The sequence below is a fragment of the Schistocerca americana genome, chromosome X (assembly GCF_021461395.2).
Source record: "Schistocerca americana isolate TAMUIC-IGC-003095 chromosome X, iqSchAmer2.1, whole genome shotgun sequence".
Taxonomy (NCBI): Eukaryota; Metazoa; Arthropoda; class Insecta; order Orthoptera; family Acrididae; genus Schistocerca; species Schistocerca americana.
In genome coordinates this window covers 1,011,175,491-1,011,198,467 of record NC_060130.1, presented here as the reverse complement: position 1 = coordinate 1,011,198,467, position 22,977 = coordinate 1,011,175,491, and the positions used below count along the sequence as shown (strand labels likewise).

At 41.8% G+C, this 22,977-nt stretch overlaps 1 protein-coding gene across 3 annotated transcripts in view; it reads left to right on the top strand.

Moving 5' to 3' along the window:
- The window catches only part of LOC124554806, a 185,420-nt gene that overhangs the window by 74,009 nt on the left and 88,434 nt on the right, over positions 1-22,977 (top strand). For all 3 annotated transcript variants that reach the window (XM_047128462.1, XM_047128463.1, XM_047128461.1), the window contains one exon: positions 6,854-7,088. In XM_047128462.1, coding sequence (XP_046984418.1) covers positions 6,854-7,088 — 235 coding nt within the window. The remainder of the gene's footprint in view (positions 1-6,853; positions 7,089-22,977) is intronic.

The window sequence follows — 22,977 nt, the reverse complement described above, 5'->3', positions numbered from 1 at the left end:
CTGCTAGCTACTGCAGACAAAATAAATCACATGGAGGCTCATGTATACTTGACATTCTAACATAACGTTTAAAATAAGAAATGAGTTTGATCATTTGAATGAGGAATGTAGCTTTGAAAGTTGCTGTGTAGAACTTGTACATGTAGGTATTATTGTAATTTCAATTTACAGAATCCCGGGAAATCAAATAACGAACCACTTCCTAAAAAAATGAGAAAATATGCTCGAAAGCCTAATTAAAGAAAAAAGTAGTAATAGCAGCTGACTTCAACATCAATGTCATAAGTGAATGCCATGAAGCTGACAAATTCACTGATCTAATAAAAAAAAAATCCGGCTTCAAACTAAGCTTCTTAGAATACACCAGAGAAAATGCCCAGTCAGCAACCAGCATTGATGACATTCTGACAAATTATGTATTTGAAGACGTTCATAAATTTTGCTTAGATGTAGGAATCACTCGGGTGATGCTGAGGGGATTAGATTAGGAAATGAGACACTTAAAGTAGTAAAGGTGTTTTGCTATTTGGGGAGCAAAATAACTGATGATGGTCGAAGTAGAGAGGATATAAAATGTAGACTGGCAATGGCAAGGAAAGCATTTCTGAAGAAGAGAAATTTGTTAATGTCGAGTATAGATTTAAGTGTCAGGAAGTCGTTTCTGAAAGTATGTGTATGGAGTGTAGCCATTTATGGAAGTGAAACATGGACAATACGTAGTTTGGACAAGAAGAGAATAGAAGCTTTCGAAATGTGGTGCTACAGAAGAATGCTGAAGATTAGATGGGTAGATCACATAACTAATGAGGAGGTATTGAATAGAATTGAGGAGAAGAGGAGTTTGTGGCACAACTTGACTAGAAGAAGGGATCGGTTGGGAGCTGCATCAAACCACTCTCAGAACTGAAGACCACAACAACAACATAGGAATGTCTGATTATAAAACACTGTTTATTGAACTGGCAAAAACAAACACAGAAACCTCACCTAAAAGTAAGCCTAAGTACTTTAAAAGAAATTTCAACTCAGGAAATTTAACTGTATTCCAGTGTTTTTGTGTACGTAGAATATTAGCGTTTCCTAATCATGTCTGCAAGTCTCTGTGTGTGGATCAAATAAACCCATTAATGTCTGTTCTGGTATCCAGCAGTTAGTGGTCATTGTCTGTTCACCAAGTTGGTGTGGCTGCTACAGATATGTCTTCATCTAAGCAATCAAGTCTAACATTTCTAATCTCCAACAGAGATCACTACAACCACCTTCAATTTAAAAAAAAAAATCATGACAGAGCAACAGGTAAGGTATCCAGTACCCCAGGCCCCATTAAATGTACTGGTCTTTCCTGGTCATTGGATTCTGGGGGATCAGGAACACCGTGAAAAAGAGGAGAGGCAGAGCTTCTCGAAACCTCTTCGCAAAATGTTAATAATAATAATAATAATAATAATAATAATAAGTAATAATCATATGATGATGATGTAAAAATTCTTTTGGTTCATGCCTTAATCCGTATCATGTCATTCTCATGACCACATCATCAAATATACAAAGGAAGAAGTAGTATTTTTTCACAAGAATGTCTCATTTATTTTAAACATTTTCATTTAAGTTCCTCGAATGTCTACACTGGCATCTAAAATTGAAGCAACAAATGGAAATTGTGAAAGGTTGTGTTATTTTGCAACAAAACAATATAAACAGGTGATAGTAAAGTAGAAACAATGTAAAGAACACAGAATGTAAACATCAGCATGCATAACGATAGAGAAAAATGTTCTTCATTTTTTTACAATTTAAAGGATTTGCACACGCATTCCGACAACTGGTTAATGTGCTCAGTATCGAGTGTGACCTCCTCTAGGAGCAGTGCAGGCTCGACAGTGATGCAGTATGCTCTCAATGATGTCATCAGTCTCATGTTGTGGCAATATCATCCGTTCTTCCTGCAGAGCTGCTCGCAAGTCTTGGACGGCGCTTGTGGATGCTGACATAATGTAGCCTGTCTCCCTAGTTTGTCCCAGACAATCTGGAGAGTGAGCAGATCCATGCCATGCATGCAATATCTTCCGTTTCCAAGAAAACGTCAACCATCCGTGCTCTACGAGGTCGAGCATTATCGTCCCTCACTACAAAATTTGGACCCAAAACACTTCGCAACAACCGCACATCGGGTCCCAAGATCTTGTCGCAGTACCGGACAGCAGTTACACGTTGCTAATTCACTCGTACAGTTTCCTGGAGAGGTGTTTGAGTGGTAAACATAATCCGTACTCACACCTTTAGGGACTCTCCTTGAAATCTGTCTCTTTCCACTATGTTTGGGTCCAAATATCGTGTTCCACTTTTGCTCCAGATCGAATCGGGACTCGTCTGTGGAAATAACATTGACCCACTGTCCGACAGTTCGGGTGGCATGTTAGTGACGCCACTCTAGACATTCCCTTCTGTGAAGATGCAGCAGAGGTACACGTACAGCAGGTCTGTGACAATAAAGGCCATTCTTCTGCAGCCTTCTGTACATTGTTTGCCTCAATACAACACTTCCAGTGTATACTGTGAGGTCAGATGCCAGTTGCCAGTTGCTGTGCAGTACTGAGGTGGTACCGTCATGCCCTTAAAGCCAAATAACAGTCTTCTCTTTTATGGTGTCACACCTGGTCAGCCCTGTCATTGTTTTCAGGATACCGTTTCAATCTCCATCGCCACATCTGAGAAACGACAGAACGATTCACATTAAGCCGTCTGGCCATGTCAGTTTGCGCCTGTCCTGCTTCCGTTCTTCCTGTGGCCTTCCGCAGGGACTCTGGTAGGCATCTTGTCTGTGCCATACTGCACCATCTCTGATTGTGTACAGAGGGATTGTGGATGTGGGACTAACTGGCAAATGCTACCCCGTTTGATAGGTGCCCTGACGTCATCGTTGGCATGGTTGTCTGTTTACCGGAATGCTGTCTTCTGTGCAGAACACAAACATATGGACATCTGTTGGCAGTTCGTATTATTATATCATGAATTAGACACATAATGGGGAAATAGCAGTTTGTTGCTTTAATTTTGGACACCAGTGTCTATTAAACTTTTGTATTGTTGCTACTGATATATTATGACTGTAGGTGCATGTCTGCATTTGATTCTACATCTACAGTTACATCTACATATACATGGATACTCTGCAAATCACATTTAAGTGCCTGGCACAGGGTTCATTGAACCACCTTCACAATTCTGTATTATTCCAATCTCGTATAGAGCGCGGAAAGAACAAACACCTATTTATTTCCATACGAGCTCTGATTTCCTTTATTTTATCGTGATGATCGTTCCTCCCTATGTAGGTCGGTGTCAACAAAACATTTTCGCATTTGAAGGAGAAAGTTGATGACTGGAATTTCGTGAGAAGATTCCGACACAATGAAAAACGCCTTCCTTTTAATGATGTCTAGTCCAAATCCTGTATCATTTCTGTGAGACACTCTCCCATATTTCGCGATAATACAAAACGTGCTGCCTTTCTTTGAACTTTTTCAATGTACTCCGTCAATCCTATCTGGTAAGGATCTCACACTGTGCAGCAGTAGTCTAAAAGAGTACAGATAAGCATAGTGTAGGCAGTCTCCATAGTAGATCTGTTACACCTTTCTTAGTGTCCTGCCAATAAAACGCAGTCTTTGGTTAGCCTTCCCCACATTTTCTGTGTGTTCCTTCCAATTTAAGTTGTTCATAATTGTAATGCCTAGGTATTTAGTTGAACTCGTGGCCTTTAGATTTGACTGATTTATCATGTAACCAAAGTTTAACAGATTCCTTTTAGCACTCATATGGATAACCTCACACTTTTCGTTATTTGGGGTCAATTGCCAATTTTCACACCATACAGATATCTTTTCTAAATAATTTTGCAATTTGTTTTGATCTTCAGATGACTTTATTAGTCGATAAGCGACAGCATCTTCTGCAGACAACCTAAGACGGCTGGTCAGATTGTCTCCCACATCGTTTATACAGATAAGGAACAGCGAAGGGTCTATAACACTACCTTGGGGAACACGAGATATCACTTCTGGTTTACTCGATGACTTTCCGTCAGTTACTATGAACTGTGACCCCTCTGACAGGAAATCACGAATCAAGTCACATAACTGAGATGATATTCCATAAGCCCGCAATTTCACTACAAACTGCTTGTGTGGTACAGTGTCAAAAGCCTTCTGGAAATCCAGGAATATGGAATCAATCTGAAATCCCTTGTCAATAGCACTCAACATTTCATGCGAGTAAAGAGCTAGTTATGTTTCACAAGAACGATGTTTTCTAAATCCATGTTGACTGTGTCAATTGAGGTAATTCATAATGTTTGAACACAATTTATGTTCCAAAATCCTGCTGCATATCAACATTAATGATATGGGCCTATAATTTAGTGGATTACTTCTACTACCTTTCTTGAATATTGGTGTGACCTGTGCAGCTTTCCAGTCTTTGGGTACAGACCATTCGCTGAGTTAACAGTTGTATACGATTGTTAAGCATGGAGCTATTGCCTCAGCGTACTCTGAAAGGAACCTAATTAGTATACAGTCTGGACCAGAAGTCTTGCTTGTATTAAGTGATTTAAGTTGCTTCACTAATCTGAGGATATTTACTTCTATGTTACTCATGTTGGCAGCTATTCTTGATTTGAATTCTGGAATATTTACTTCGTCATCTTTTGTGAAGACATTTCAGAAGGCTGTGTTTAGTGACTCTGTCTTCAGTAGTATCTCCATTGCTATCGGTAGTATCTCCATTGCTATCATCCAGAGAAGGCATTGATTGTGTCTTGCCGCTAGCATACTTCACATACAACCAGAATCTCTTTGGATTTTCTGCCACGTTTTGAGACAAAGTTTCGCTGTGGAAACTATTATAAGCGTCTTGTATCAAAGTCCGCACTAAATTTCAAGCTTATGTAAAAGATTGCCAGTCTAGGGGATTTTGCGTCTGTTTAAATTTGGTACCCACTGTCATGTCCATTTGTTAAGCACTAAAAATGCTGAAGTAATACTCAAGAACTGATCACGCTAGTGTCTTTGCATACAGTTTCCTTTAAGTTTGTCCTGCTGTTTCCCAAAATCCTCCCAACAAATCCAACTCTTCCATTTCCATTCCCTAATTCTGATTTTAATATCTCATATAACTGCTTACTGTTAGCCTTAAACGTTTGAATTTTCCAACACATCCCAAAAGTTCACCACTGCTCTTGTAATTGGATACTATCAGGGTTGTTCTCCTTGTTGTGGACATTGTTTTGCATTAATCGTGTATTTGAACTGGACTGATTTTAAGTAAGTCAAGTGGTGAATTTTCATACCATCATCTGGAAAGAATACTTTTCATTAGACTATAGTAGCATCAGATAAAAATTAGTGTCAGCTGCTGATCTTGTCTGTTAAATCTTGTATGTTATCTAAAAACAAAGATGATGTGACTTACCAAACGAAAGCGCTGGCAGGTCGATAGACACACAAGCAAACACAAACATAACACAAAATTCAAGCTTTCGCAACCAACGGTTGCTTCATCAGGAAAGAGGGAAGGAGAGGGAAAGACGAAAGGATGTGGGTTTTAAGGGAGAGGGTAAGGAGTCATTCCAATCCCGGGAGCGGAAAGATTTACCTTAGGGGGAAAAAAGGACGGGTATACACTCGCGCGCGCGCGCACACACACACACACATATCCATCCGCAAATATACAGACACAAGTAAGTCACATCATCTTTGTTTTTAGATATATTTTTCCCACGTGGAATGTTTCCCTCTATTATATTCAAATCTTGTATGTTTATTGATAATATTAGTGGCCCTATCATTCTTCTTCGGGGTGCACCTGATGTCACCTTCTGTTCTGTTGAATATTTACCATCCAGTATAATGTACTGTTATGTAAAAGTTCTTTGAGGCAGTCACATATTTATGAAGCAACTCTTCATGGTCATATCTTGGTTGGCTGTCAGCAGGATGATGCAGTGTCAAACCCACCTTGTAAGTCTAGGAAGATGGAATCTGCTTCATCACCTGCATCTGCCATTTGCAGTATATCATTTGTGAATATAGTGAGCTGTGTTTCATACATATTAAACCCATATTGACTCTTTGAGTGAAGATGGTTTTCCTTCGGGAACACCAAACTTTAGAATATGTTGGAGGATACTGATACAGGTGGATGTTAGTGGTGTTGAGTTCTTCATCTTGGTCTTTTTATATAAAGGAATTAACCCTGTGTTCTTGTTACACAAGACTCTCTGCCTCAAAAAGACATTCTTTAAATATGAGAACAGGCAGCTTACTATAGTTTCAACACTAGAGTGATCTGCGAGAGTGAGGATTGGAGGATAGATCAATTCATCTACTTTGTATAGGACCGGAACTTCCTAGTAGATTCTGGTTACATTTTGCAAGCACCAGGCTGTGAAAATTGTAGCTTTCCTACATAGCCCTTCTTATGGACTCAAAAGTTGCCACTACACTTTCTCTAGGAGTTTCCGTATATTCTCTTCAGTAGTAAGAGTGTAGCAATCTCTGCTTTCAGAATATTACCCAGATGGTACATATAACCAAGATCAGTCTTGATTATCAGTTATTTACTTATTTTGTGCATATTTATTTCAAGTGCTATTTATAATGTGTTTTGGCTGATTCATAGTTTGTTAAATAAATTCTTTAATCGTCAGTGATGTGAATGTCGTATGACAACCGAAATATGCTAGTATGAAAGATAACTTAGTGCAGTTGCTTTATGCCAGTAATAAAAGCTGCCTAATATTGTGTCCAAAAAAAAGTAAGAATCATTGTCATAAGTTCAATTTATTTTCCAGGAAGAAACCATTGATACCTTGGAACTGGCACTGAAGATTCAGACGGGTATTGTGGAAGTGGCACTCGGTCTAGCAAATGACCCCAATGCAAGTAAAGCAGTACGCCGTAAGCGTAGACAAGACTACCAACTTGCATATGAACGTCTTCAGGAACTGAAGGCACAACTGGCTAACTGCCGTCAGGCACACAAGACACTGAAGCAAAGAAAAAAGCCACGACCACCACTTGACTGTGGTATGTTTCTTAACATTCTCTATCTGTTTCCAACTTTTTGTTCCACTAACATTTTTTTATAAATTTTATATCCCTTGCTGTTCTTGTGTCAGCTTACAGTAAGACCATTTTCTCATAAATAATTTTCAAATTTTCACCCAAAAACATTTTTATTAATCTCACACAAATTGAGAATTTTTATCATTAAACTGCTTAAAATTTTGGACTAATGAGATTTAGAGAACACATGTGTTCTATTTCATCATGTGTGACCTTAATTCTAAACCTTTTCTTGCTGCAGCATAAATATCTGCAAAAATTCACTGAAGAGCCAAAGAAACTGGTATAGGCATGCTTATTCAAATACAGAGATACGTAAACAGGCAGAATATGGCGCTGCGGTCGGTAACGCCTATATGAGACAACAACTGTCCGGCGCAGGTGTTAGATTGGTTAGTGCTGCTAGAATGGCAGGTTACCACGATTTAAGTGAGTTTGAATGTGGTGTTACAGTCATAGCATCTCTGAGGTAGCAATGAAGTGGGAATTTTCCCGTACGACTATTTCGTGAGTGTACTGCGAATATCCGGAATCCAGCAAAACATCAAATCTCCGACATTGCTGGGAAAAGACCCTGCAAGAACGAGACCCACGAAAACTGAAAAGAATCCTTCAGTGTGACAGAAGTGCAACCCTTCTGCAAATTGCTGCAGACTTCAATGTTGGGCCATCAAGCGTCAGCGTACCAACCATTGAACAAAACATCATCAATATAGGCTTTCGGAGTCAAAGGCCCACTCGTGTATCCTTGATGACTGCACAACACAAGTCTTTACACCTCACTCACCTGGGCCCCCAACATCAACATTGGACTGTTGATGACTCGAAATGTGTTGCCTGGTCGGATGAGTCACATTTCAAATTGTATCGAATGGATGGATGTGTACAGGTATGGAGACAACCTCATGAATCCGTGGATGCTGTCGGGGGACCATTCAAGCTGGTGGATCCTCTGTAACGGTGTGGGGCATGTGCAGTTGGAGTGGTATGTGCAGTTGGAGTGGTATGGGACCCTTGATACATCTAGATATGACTCTGACAGATGACACACAAGCAAGCATCCTGTCTGATCACCTGCATCCATCCATTTCCATTGTGCATTCCAATGGAGTTGGACAGTTCCAGCAGGACAATGTGACACCCCACAGGTCCGGAATTGCTACAGAATGACTCCAGGAACAATCGTATGAGTTTGAACACTTCCGCTATCCACCAGACTCCCCAGACGTGAACATTGTTGAGCATATCTGGGATGCCTTGCAACGTGCTGTTCAAAAGAGATCTCCACCCCATCATACTCTTACAGTTTTATGGACAGCCCTGCAGGAATCATCGTGTCAATTCCCTCCAGCATTACTTCAGATATTAGTCAAGTCCATGCCACGTCATGTTGCAGCACTTCTGCTTGCTCGCAGGGGCCCTACACAGTATTAGGCAGGTGTACAGTTTCTTTGGCTCATCAGTGTACATACAACTGGATGCAGTGTCAAATACTAATGTCACAAGATATGTAAGCAGAACACATTCTAGATTCTCTAAATGTTTAATGTGTGTATTGGTGTGTGTATCATCATAGCTTTTTTGGTCATATCTGAACAGTTCAACCTTTAGTTGTGCATTTTCGCTTGTAACAGCTGTCCACCATTTGTGTACCATTTTTTTCCTTTATTAACTTCACATATGATATATGTACACACCATCGGCAGGTACATAAATAATTTGAGTTGTTCTCTGTGACTGGTAGAATGGCCACCAGAGTGCATTAGTGTTGTTTGTGTTTAGTGTTGGTACCAGGCCTCATGGGTAATGTGAGGAACATGAACTATATTAAATGTTAAGTGATCACTGTGAAGGACGTGGAGATGCCACACACTCGTGTGAGACAGCATTATTAGCACCTGAAATAGTTTGAAAGGGGAACTCGACATGGGCTCCATTTGGCCAGCTGGTTGAGTTGTGCAATATCCACATTTGTGGAGCACTTAGATGTAACACTGCCCATTGTTGTACTCCCTGGGAACATGAGAGTAGGCATTCTCATCATCAAAGATCTGATTGACCACATTTGACCACCACAAGGGAAGGTTGCTGTATTGTGCACCAAGCATACTATAACCCCTTCACACCTGCACCTGCCACCTGGAACATTGTGTCAGCCCCCACCACGGATCAGACTAGCAGCAGCTGGACTAGGGAATTACCATCCCTAGTGTGGGCTGCTGTTAATACCAAAACACAAATGGCTGAGTTGGAAGTGGTGCCATGACCAGGAAGCATAGACTGCTGATTAATGGCATTGCATTGTGTTCAGTGATGAATCATAGTTCTGAACTACAATGGGTGACCACGGCTGATGACTATGTTATCACTGAGCGAGGTGGGCTCAGTCGTTAGACCACTGGACTCACATTTTGCGCGATGACATTCCAACTCTGCATTCAGCCATTCTAATTTAGGTTTCCTGTGATTTCCCTGAACCATTCTCTCATGGAGCATGAGAAAACATGTTGATGAGGTGCTGATGATATTGCAGCATGGAATTCCACGTTCCACTACAGTGCAGAGTGTGAAATAAAGAATCAGGCATGTCACAATTTTGCCTAATGGAGAGGATTGTGACGCACTCTTCTTGATTTTGTCACCTGCAATGATGATTCATCCACTTTCACTACATGCACTCTTATGTGCTGCATACAAAGCCTTCCTACAGTTCATTCTGGGCTTAGTTCCTATTTCCTCTAAAACACATTTTCTACTTGTTCAGTGTCATTAAAACATGAAGCTGCATCATAAACAGCAACAGCAAATGCATTTCTTCCCACAAAAGTGGTTCTTGGCAATCTTCCCCATAAACATTGGTTAAAACTCTCATTTGGGTTTTGGGTACTGTCATGAAGACATTTATTGAATAAGTTTTCATTTTAAATGTTCCTGAATATTGGTTTGATGGCTTCCATTACAGCAATTGGTAGAGAATTTCTGCAATGATATCCTTCATCACCAGCAATTGACCTTTGGTAGCCACTCCATGATTCACTTCCCTTTGGACACAAGTTGTGGATAGTGTTATTGTCTGTAGACATTTTGTGGAAATATAAGGCCCAAACTGCCTGTTTCATGTTTCTCAAGTCCCTTTTATTCCTTCTTATTGCCAAGCCACAATGTGTGTCTAGCTTGTCAATTTCTGCATCAGTCTGTCGCTCTCTCCATTTTATTCATTTCCGATTAGATAATTTTTTTTTCCTGACAAATCTTGTCTCATCATTCTAAGCCTAATGCCAAATCTTTTCTAAACATGCCCCACACATTCGATCTTCTGAACAATAGTGTCAGTTTCATATGGAGCACATCTTTTAACCTCAAGGAAAGCTTTACTTTCACTGCCACCAAGGTACTTCACCTATTGCAGGCCATGGGAGACAACTGATATGATAAACAAGCTGACAACTCCTTTTGCTTCCATACCTCCACTTGATTCTTTATAGTTCATATTACATTTATGATCTGGAATCCCTGTCACTCAACTAAGACAAAATTTACTGAAAACTTCAAGTTGCCACTATGTCCTTGTCACCATCAATTTTGGCAATAGATTCTTCAGTAGCACTTTTCATTGACGATTCTACAACTTCTTCTCCACTAAAACATTTTTGCAGCCTTCTGTCCCTTACCATGTCATACGGTACCCTCTTATTTACATAATAACCTTTGTTTATGATTGTAGATGTCTAACAAGGCGCACCAAGGTTGCATTTGCTGCAGAGTACAGACAAGTTTGTAACAAGGCCTTTCCTGCCATTCTAATATTCCACCATAGAAAGACACTGCACACCAAAGCAAAGCTTGCACATAACGTTGTCCAATATTAACTGTGACAGTGTATTGATATCAACAATAACATTGCATGAACCCTCATATTCACAGTGTCTGTTTTCAGCAGCACCAAAAATAAGTTTATTGCTTGAAGCACGTAGCAGTGATTCGTTTACTTGCACTGAGGTTGCAGTCTCTTGCCACTGGTGCAACATTTGTTGAAGCATGCTTTACTGCATATCTGCTGCTCTGGTGATGTTGTTTACGGTTGAAGCAACTAATTCTAGGCATCTTGTGTGATAATATGCCACAAATGAGCACGAAACAATGTAGCCGTATGAAAATCGATTTGAAATTCACAAAGTCTCATTGCAAGACTTTCAGAACAAAGCATAAACAAAAATGAGTAAACAAAACGATGCACATCGATAGCAGTGGATATCGGTAGTCCTTTGTTTTAGGTATGACAGTCCCTGAGGAAAATATATATGTTTGAATTCCGCAGAGTGAAATACAATGACCTTGACAGAACATATTGTGCAAAGGGGTGTGGCACTGCACGTCATTACTTTTAAGACCAAATAACATGTCTTATATTTCCTCAACCATATATTTTTGAAAATTGATTTAAAATTTTGACGTCTTACCTCCTTAATGCAGCTATTTTATGTGTATCCGTTTTAGTAAAGAAACTGTGTAATTTACATGCCAGATACCGGGAAAGCACTAAGGTTGCAAATCACAATGAGCAGCACATTCTGAGAGATATATCAGAGAGTGCAGCAAGATCGACAGACACCACATCTGGTGTGCTTTGTGATGAGAAACATGACCCACGCGAAGACAACCTAAGTCACTCCAGGCAAATGCTTGGATGGGTCCTTTGAAAGGGCTTTGCCTTCCCCATCCTTCTAAACTTTCTGAACTTGTGCTCTGTCTCTAATGACCTCCACATGCATCCAAACCACCAGGGATGTAACGTCGTACTGATAAGTGGGCTCATACTGCTGAGTTCTTTGTAAATTCGAGTCAGATTTGTAATCACTGAAATAACATTACATACCCTCTCAAGCCATGAAGTTTCATTTCATTTCGTCCTCCCCTTCTGGGTGCTTCACTGTTTTATCAGTTTTGTAGTCCAGTATCTATTGATTTTAGCAATGAGGGGGTTCCAGTTTCAGTTTTGGCTTGTAAATGATAGTTAAATTCTTATTGAATAAGATCACACAGGGCTTATCATACTAAATTCACATTTAGGAAAAGTGGGGTTCAAATCCTCACCTGATCATATCAATTTAGGTTTTTTGTCATTTCCCTTAATTGCTTAAGGTCAGTGATAGAATAGTTCCTTTGAAAAGACATAACTGATTTTCTTCCTCATCCTTGTTCAACCTGCACTTGGGCTCCTCCTCTGATGACCTTATCATTGACAGGATGTTAAACCCTGAACTTTCTTCCCTCTTAAATTGTGTATGGTGCCAGGAATGTCATTCATCTTATGAGGTTGATTTAGGAACCAGTTAATGTGGAAGCTCTACCATGCATTTCTCAGCATAGCACTGATTCACAGAAATTACACCAGAGAAGTTACCAGTCAGAAGTCATGTTGTGCAACAATTTAAATTCGAGAGGTGTAAGTATTATGGTGAGCTTTATTAGATCATGTAGTACGTAACTGGTCAGTTTTGGCCTGGTCAGTTTGTGTCACTATATTTAAAAACTATTTAGTGCTACATGGGAAAAGATATATCAAAAAGCTGCATATATTGTATTGTGTAGCCCACCATATAACTGAAATGCTGTTCACAATTGGTTTCCAAGTCTTTGCTTAAGATATTTAACAGTACAATCTGACCTTTCACTTCAAGAGACATAAACCAAGGGAAGTCTGTGGAAACAAAAGGACACATTGTGCTGTTGAATACTTTAAGCAAGGACTTTGCAAATGATCTGTCAGCAGTGTTTTAGTTATATGACATGCTAGACAACGCTTTCCCATATACAGTATGTGATATTAACATTGAAATATATGTTGTGAAACATGTTCCCATATTGCACTGAATAATTTTTAAATGTAATGACACATATTTCACCAATACAAATGCATTTAAAAGTAAGCATAGGCTGAAACTGTCCAGTAAGGTACTACATGATGTAATAAAGTACATCTGTATAAAAAAATCAATAGCCTGTAGCGGACAAAAAAGGGGGATAGCATACATAGCATTTGTTATTTTTGTTTTCGCAACAAATATGAACATGAAATTTAGCAAACCATTTCAAAGTATAATACTCAGTCTCAAATTTTCTGTTGCACATTACAGAAAAATTAGATGTTTTTAACTTACAAGAGAGAACTGGTTGCTACCAAACTTTCCTGTACTCAATTACGAAAGTAATGCTTATGTTGTCTCTGAGCGACATTCTCCTCCAGAACTAACTACTATGAAGGGGGGGAAAAACACACACACACACACACACACACACACACGAATGAGGGTGGAGGGAAGGTGGCACTGGGAGGGAGAGGCAGCAACTGCGCTAGATAAGAATATGAGGTTAGTTTGGTGTAGGCAGAGGGAGTGGAATATGGTGCACAATGACCTAAAGGAGTGAATCTGATGGCAACAGAAATAATCTGATAACTGATTGTCAGAAATATTACCTCAGGTTTCAGCTATATTATCATACAAAATGGTTGTTCTCATAGAATAATCGGTGCATTGGTACTCAATATGTTGCATTTGAAACATTAAGGAGTAAAGTTGGTTCACTTGTAGAGTCTTTATCCTTTGTATCATGGTAATTTACTTGCGTCACAGTTGGAGGACAGCTGCCAAAGGTAATGGACACCCATGCAGTGCCTGTTTACGAAGTAAGGTGACAAACCAACTTTAGGACCACTGCCGTCAGTATCTGCACCCATCAGAATCTTGGGCAATGTAAGAAATTGTATCCCTCATTTCAAACCCAGTTCTGTAAACTAATAGTTCAGTTTGTACATCTCACACATGTGGTACAAGTAGTAACATATTAACTTTTCAGAGCCACGGGTTTGTGTAATAGTATGTTTATACAGGGTGAGCCGAAAGTTATATCCTATAGGACAAAATCTACATTGGTGATTCAATTGTCTTGGCCCATATAACAAAGTCATATGAAAGGAACAGTCATTCAAAATAAAAAAGTCAAGTAAACATGGGTGCTAAAATGCATACCTTTGAAGCTGTGACTTTTTGTTCAATAGAAAAGATGGGTTTCACAGTAATGAAGATGAGCAAGTGCTCACAGCTCTTAACGTATGCACTTTAGAGCCGATGTTTACTAGACGTTTTTGTTTCAAATGATCATTCGTGTCCTATCCCTGACTATGATTTTGTTCCATTGGACAAGACTATTGAATCACAAGTGTACACCTTGTCCTATGGGACACGGCTTTCAAATCCCCCTGTATACCAGACTGTGTGAGTTTAGATAGATAGATAGTCACATTCCATAGGTAATCTGAATAATTTTTCTATCAAAATGTACATCTACATCGATACTCCCCAAGCCACCATACGATGCATGACGGAGGATACCCTGTACCACTACTTGGCATTTCCTATCCTGTTCCACTCACAAATAGTGCGAGGGAAAAACAAGTGTCTTTATGCCTCCAATGAGCCTTAATTTCTTGAATCTTATCTTCACAGTCCTTATGCGCAATGTATGTTGGCAGCAGTAGAATCTTTCCGCATTCAGCTTTAACTGTCAGTTCTCTAAATTTTCCCAATAGTGTTTCTTGAAATGAACGTCACCTTCCCTCCAGGGATTCCCATTAGTTCCCAAAGCATCTCTGTAACACTAGTGTATTGTTCAAACCTACCGGTAACAAATCTAACAGTGCACAGTTGAATTGCTTCGATGTCTTCCTTCAATCTGACCTGGTATGGATCCCAAACACTCAAGCAGTGCTCAAGAATAGGTCACACCAGCATGCTATATGTGGTCTCCTTTACAGGTGAACCACTCTTTCCTAAAATTCTCCCCGTAAACTGAAGACTACCATTTGACTACCATGTGCCTTCCCTACAACAGTTTTCACATGCTCATTCCACCTCATGTTGCTTTGCAACATTATGCCCAGATATTTAAACGACTTGACTGTGTCAAGCAGGACACTATTAATATTGTATCCAAACATTACAGGTTTGATCTTCCTACTCATCCTGCATTAACTTTCATTTTTCCACATTAATGGCTAGCTGCCATTCATCACACCAACTGAAAATTTTGTCTAAGTCATCTTGTATCTTCCTACAGTCACTCAACTTCGACACCTTATCGTGCACCATGGCATCATCAGAAGAAAAAGAAAAAAAGAAAAAAAATGAAGATTGCTGCCCATCCTGTCTGTCAAATTATTCATGTATATAAAGAAGAACAGCGGTCATGCCATACTTCCCTGCGGCACTCCAGATGATACCCTTGTCTTTGATGAACACTCCCCCTCGTGGACAACATTCTGTGTTCTGTTATTTAAGAAGTCTGAACCACTCACATATCTGTGAACTTATTCCATATGCCCGTACCCTTGTCAGCAGCCTGCAATGAGGCACAGTGTCAAATGCTTTCCGGAAATGTAGAAATATGGAATCTGCCTGTTGCCCTTCATACATCGTTCACAGTATATCGTGTGAGAAAAGGGCAAGCTGAGTTTCGCACAAGCAATGCATCCTAAAATCGTGCTGATTCATGGACATAAGCTTCTCTGTCTCAAGAAAGTTTATTTTACTCAAACTGAGAATATGTTCAAGGATTCTGCAGTAAACAGAAGTTAGAGATTTTGGTCTGTATTTTACAGGTCCTTTCTTTTACTCTTTTTGTATACTGGACTCATCTCCACTTTTTTCTGGTCACTTGGGATTTTGTGCTGGGCAAGAGATTCATGATAAATGCAAGCTAAGCTAGGTAAGGGGTCAATGCCATAGAGAATCCATTGTAAAATCGAACTGTGACTCCATCTGGACCTGGTGATTCATTGGCTTTCAAATCTTTCAGTTGTTTCTGTACACCAGGTATGCTTATTACTATGTCATCCATATAAGAGTCTGTCAAATGGTCAAATGATGGTATGTCTGTATGATTCTCCTGTGTGAACAATTTCTTGACTGTGAAATTTAAAACTTCAACTTTCATTTTGCTATCTTCAACAGCCACACCAGACTGGTCAACAAGGAACTGAATGGATGCCCTTGACCCACATAGCGATTTTACATAGGACCAGAATTTTCTTGGGTTCTCTGTCAGATCTTTTGCTAAGGTGTGACAATGGTAGTTATATGCTCCGCACATAGATCTTTTCACAGATGCACAAATCTCTACTAACCTTCACCTGTCATCATTTGTGCATTCCCTTTTGAACCAGAAGTGCAACAGCCCCTGCTTCCTCAGACTCCACTGAATTGATAAACTTCACCAAAGTACCAACATACCATTTAGCCAAACACTCTCTCTCTCTCTCTCTCTCTCTCTCTCTCTCTCTCTCTCTCCTGCAGACAATATACAAATACACTGAAAAAAAAGTCTAAAGAACTAGAGTGACTGAATAGAAAAAATAAGAAATGAAAACATACCAAACACAGCAACATTGGTTTCATTTGACATAATTTCCATGTACACACACATCCCAACAGAAGAAATCATCATCATAATAGAAAGAAACCTCCAACTACAAAGACCATACCCACAACAAACATACAAGAAATATCGACTATACTCAAGCTCATAACAGAGCAAAACTACTTCACATTCAACAACAGATTTTACTCTCAACAAGATGGACTACCCATAGGATCCCCAATCAGTGGCCTCCTAGCTGACATTTTCCTCAATCAGATAGAAAAACAAATCTTTGACAAAATAGTAATAACAAAACAGTACAAAATAATATATTGGTAAAGATATGTAGATGACATAATTTGCTTAATAGATGAACCACAGCCTCACATAAAAGAACTTCATGGCAACATAAACTCCATCCACCCACAAATACAATTCACCATTAAAACACAAACAGATGAAAAACTTAATTTCTTGCATCTCACCATACACAAGAGAAACAACAAACATGAACTCACAATGTACAGAAAACCCACAATCACCAGCACTATTATTCATAACCAATCCAATCACCCCATAACTCACAAAGAAGCCATCTTCAGATACTTACTTCACACACTGAACAAAATACCCATGAACAAACATGATTACACACAAGAACTGAACACAATAAAACAACTGAGCTACCGAAGCACGACTCACGCCCGGTACTCACAGCTTTACTTCTGCCAGTACCTCGTCTCCTACCTTCCAAACTTTACAGAAGCTCTCCTGCGAACCTTGCAGAACTAGCACTCCTGAAAGAAAGGATATTGCGGAGACATGGCTTAGCCACAGCCTGGGGGATGTTTCCAGAATGAGATTTTCACTCTGCAGCGGAGTGTGCGCTGATATGAAACTTCCTGGCAGATTAAAACTGTGTGCCCGACCGAGACTCGAACTCGGGACCTTTGCCTTTCGCGGGCAAGTGCTCTACCAACTGAGCTACCGAAGCACGACTCACGCCCGGTACTCACAGCTTTACTTCTGCCAGTACCTCGTCTCCTACCTTCCAAACTTTACAGAAGCTCTCCTGCGAACCTTGCAGAACTAGCACTCCTGAAAGAAAGGATATTGCGGAGACATGGCTTAGCCACAGCCTGGGGGATGTTTCCAGAATGAGATTTTCACTCTGCAGCGGAGTGTGCGCTGATATGAAACTTCCTGGCAGATTAAAACTGTGTGCCCGACCGAGACTCAAACTCGGGACGTTTGCCTTTCGCGGGCAGGTGCTCTACCAACTGAGCTACCGTAGCACGACTCACGCCCGGTACTCACAGCTTTACTTCTGCCAGTACCTCGTCTCCTACCTTCCAAACTTTACAGAAGCTCTCCTGCGAACCTTGCAGAACTAGCACTCCTGAAAGAAAGGATATTGCGGAGACATGGCTTAGCCACAGCCTGGGGGATGTTTCCAGAATGAGATTTTCACTCTGCAGCGGAGTGTGCGCTGATATGAAACTTCCTGGCAGATTAAAACTGTGTGCCCGACCGAGACTCGAACTCGGGACCTTTGCCTTTCGCGGGCAAGTGCTCTACCAACTGAGCTACCGAAGCACGACTCACGCCCGGTACTCACAGCTTTACTTCTGCCAGTACCTCGTCTCCTACCTTCCAAACTTTACAGAAGCTCTCCTGCGAACCTTGCAGAACTAGCACTCCTGAAAGAAAGGATATTGCGGAGACATGGCTTAGCCACAGCCTGGGGGATGTTTCCAGAATGAGATTTTCACTCTGCAGCGGAGTGTGCGCTGATATGAAACTTCCTGGCAGATTAAAACTGTGTGCCCGACCGAGACTCGAACTCGGGACCTTTGCCTTTCGCGGGCAAGTGCTCTACCAACTGAGCTACCGAAGCACGACTCACGCCCGGTACTCACAGCTTTACTTCTGCCAGTACCTCGTCTCCTACCTTCCAAACTTTACAGAAGCTCTCCTGCGAACCTTGCAGAACTAGCACTCCTGAAAGAAAGGATATTGCGGAGACATGGCTTAGCCACAGCCTGGGGGATGTTTCCAGAATGAGATTTTCACTCTGCAGCGGAGTGTGCGCTGATATGAAACTTCCTGGCAGATTAAAACTGTGTGCCCGACCGAGACTCGAACTCGGGACCTTTGCCTTTCGCGGGCAAGTGCTCTACCAACTGAGCTACCGAAGCACGACTCACGCCCGGTACTCACAGCTTTACTTCTGCCAGTACCTCGTCTCCTACCTTCCAAACTTTACAGAAGCTCTCCTGCGAACCTTGCAGAACTAGCACTCCTGAAAGAAAGGATATTGCGGAGACATGGCTTAGCCACAGCCTGGGGGATGTTTCCAGAATGAGATTTTCACTCTGCAGCGGAGTGTGCGCTGATATGAAACTTCCTGGCAGATTAAAACTGTGTGCCCGACCGAGACTCGAACTCGGGACCTTTGCCTTTCGCGGGCAAGTGCTCTACCAACTGAGCTACCGAAGCACGACTCACGCCCGGTACTCACAGCTTTACTTCTGCCAGTACCTCGTCTCCTACCTTCCAAACTTTACAGAAGCTCTCCTGCGAACCTTGCAGAACTAGCACTCCTGAAAGAAAGGATATTGCGGAGACATGGCTTAGCCACAGCCTGGGGGATGTTTCCAGAATGAGATTTTCACTCTGCAGCGGAGTGTGCGCTGATATGAAACTTCCTGGCAGATTAAAACTGTGTGCCCGACCGAGACTCGAACTCGGGACCTTTGCCTTTCGCGGGCAAGTGCTCTACCGTCTGAGCTACCGAAGCGCGACTCACGCCCGGTACTCACAGGCTGTGGCTAAGCCATGTCTCCGCAGTATCCTTTCTTTCAGGAGTGTTAGTTCTGCAGGTTCGCAGGAGAGCTTCTGTAAAGTTTGGAAGGTAGGAGACGAGGTACTGGCAGAAGTAAAGCTGTGAGTACCGGGCGTGAGTCGTGCTTCGGTAGCTCAGTTGGTAGAGCACTTGCCCGCGAAAGGCAAAGGTCCCGAGTTCGAGTCTCGGTCGGGCACACAGTTTTAATCTGCCAGGAAGTTTCATATCAGCGCACACTCCGCTGCAAAGTGAAAATCTCATTCTGGAAACATCCCCCAGGCTGTGGCTAAGCCATGTCTCCGCAATATCCTTTCTTTCAGGAGTGCTAGTTCTGCAAGGTTCGCAGGAGAGCTTCTGTAAAGTTTGGAAGGTAGGAGACGAGGTACTGGCAGAAGTAAAGCTGTGAGTACCGGGCGTGAGTCGTGCTTCGGTAGCTCAGTTGGTAGAGCACTTGCCCGCGAAAGGCAAAGGTCCGGAGTTCGAGTCTCGGTCGGGCACACAGTTTTAATCTGCCAGGAAGTTTCATATCAGCGCACACTCCGCTGCAGAGTGAAAATCTCATTCTGGAAACATCCCCCAGGCTGTGGCTAAGCCATGTCTCCGCAATATCCTTTCTTTCAGGAGTGCTAGTTCTGCAAGGTTCGCAGGAGAGCTTCTGTAAAGTTTGGAAGGTAGGAGACGAGGTACTGGCAGAAGTAAAGCTGTGAGTACCGGGCGTGAGTCGTGCTTCGGTAGCTCAGTTGGTAGAGCACTTGCCCGCGAAAGGCAAAGGTCCCGAGTTCGAGTCTCGGTCGGGCACACAGTTTTAATCTGCCAGGAAGTTTCATATCAGCGCACACTCCGCTGCAGAGTGAAAATCTCATTCTGGAAACATCCCCCAGGCTGTGGCTAAGCCATGTCTCCGCAATATCCTTTCTTTCAGGAGTGCTAGTTCTGCAAGGTTCGCAGGAGAGCTTCTGTAAAGTTTGGAAGGTAGGAGACGAGGTACTGGCAGAAGTAAAGCTGTGAGTACCGGGCGTGAGTCGTGCTTCGGTAGCTCAGTTGGTAGAGCACTTGCCCGCGAAAGGCAAAGGTCCCGAGTTCGAGTCTCGGTCGGGCACACAGTTTTAATCTGCCAGGAAGTTTCATATCAGCGCACACTCCGCTGCAGAGTGAAAATCTCATTCTGGAAACATCCCCCAGGCTGTGGCTAAGCCATGTCTCCGCAATATCCTTTCTTTCAGGAGTGCTAGTTCTGCAAGGTTCGCAGGAGAGCTTCTGTAAAGTTTGGAAGGTAGGAGACGAGGTACTGGCAGAAGTAAAGCTGTGAGTACCGGGCGTGAGTCGTGCTTCGGTAGCTCAGTTGGTAGAGCACTTGCCCGCGAAAGGCAAAGGTCCCGAGTTCGAGTCTCGGTCGGGCACACAGTTTTAATCTGCCAGGAAGTTTCATATCAGCGCACACTCCGCTGCAGAGTGAAAATCTCATTCTGGAAACATCCCCCAGGCTGTGGCTAAGCCATGTCTCCGCAATATACTTTCTTTCAGGAGTGCTAGTTCTGCAAGGTTCGCAGGAGAGCTTCTGTAAAGTTTGGAAGGTAGGAGACGAGGTACTGGCAGAAGTAAAGCTGTGAGTACCGGGCGTGAGTCGTGCTTCGGTAGCTCAGTTGGTAGAGCACTTGCCCGCGAAAGGCAAAGGTCCCGAGTTCGAGTCTCGGTCGGGCACACAGTTTTAATCTGCCAGGAAGTTTCATATCAGCGCACACTCCGCTGCAGAGTGAAAATCTCATTCTGGAAACATCCCCCAGGCTGTGGCTAAGCCATGTCTCCGCAATATCCTTTCTTTCAGGAGTGCTAGTTCTGCAAGGTTCGCAGGAGAGCTTCTGTAAAGTTTGGAAGGTAGGAGACGAGGTACTGGCAGAAGTAAAGCTGTGAGTACCGGGCGTGAGTCGTGCTTCGGTAGCTCAGTTGGTAGAGCACTTGCCCGCGAAAGGCAAAGGTCCCGAGTTCGAGTCTCGGTCGGGCACACAGTTTTAATCTGCCAGGAAGTTTCACAATAAAACAAATTGCACAGGAGAATGGATATGATGCAAAGAGAGTAAACAGAAGAAACCACAAAATACAAAAACAAACAACACATAACCATGAAACACACACAAACAAACACAACACACAACAAATTAGCAGACAGTAAGCAACAAATGGCACATAATGACTTACAACAACAAAGTCACACACAGGGCGGGTAATATAGTGAAGAAAAAAAGGACTCGAACATCACATACAGAACCAACAACACAATACAAAGCAGACTTGGAAGAAATACCACCAACACCGACAAATACAGCCAGTCCAGTACACACCAACTTACTTGCAACTGCTGTCGATCTGTATATATGGGCCAAACATGTAGAAATTTCAGAACCAGGTATACAGAACACCTCACAGCACTGAAAAGCAATAGCTCACACTCAACATTTGCAGACCACCTGATAGCACACGATCACCACCCAACAAACATTGAAACTGACTTAAACATCCTAAAAACTAGTAGCAGCTTATACCAAAAATTAACTATAGAAGAAAACTATTACATCCAGAAATCAATAACCCAAGGAGAGAAAGTGCTCAAAGAATACACATCACTGTGTAACAAAACCCTCTTCACCACAATATAAGAACTATACAAATAACACCCACATGAAAACTACTCGTGGGGAAAAAATCTCTCTCTCTCTCTCTCTCTCTCTCTCTCTCTCTCTCTCTCTCTCTCTCTCTCTCTCTCTCTCTTTCCCCCCCCCCCCTCTCCCCCCCCACCTCTCCCCCCACCCCCTGCCCCAGTACTCAACACACACACACACACACACACACACACACACACACACACACACACACACACACCATACACCACTGATGCCAAATACAATTCAAACTCGTGCGCCTCACCCTGCCAAACACGCTACAAAACAAATGAATCCCACACAGCCACAACAACATGTAATGGCAGCAAAAACTCCGCCTGTGTTTTGAGAAATCGAAAAAGTGCAGTGCCAAGCTACCGTAGGTCACAAAGTATGCCTATTTACTTCGCTAACAACACAGAGGAATGCACCACAACTTCAGAACTGTAAGTTACACACAAAAAACATGATTCAGACTCATTTCCATTCGTAAATGCATAACAAACAGAAAAATAAATTACATTTTGCTGTTTACAGATGACAAGTTGTATATTGTGTAGAAGAAAAGCTACTAAAATTAATGGACAATAGCATCATGTAAGGTATGTTAACTAATGCATACATCCACTTTTCGCCAATTGAGCTATAAATGGAACTTTGACACAATGTTATAAACAACACAAATGTTAGTATGTAACAACAATTTTACAGTTAAAAATAAAAATTAAACCCACTGATGATAGCACAAAAGTGCTGAAAAATGTATGGGTGAAACAAAACAGAAAAAAGGTGTCTTGCATAAGGCGGAACTTCTCATCCCATTTTCGTAGCAACCACGGACATAATAAGAAGAACTGCACCACGAGATGATTATTACATGTCCACCTGCAAATGGATGGACTCCCTAAACTTATTGGCATTCCTGATGTTG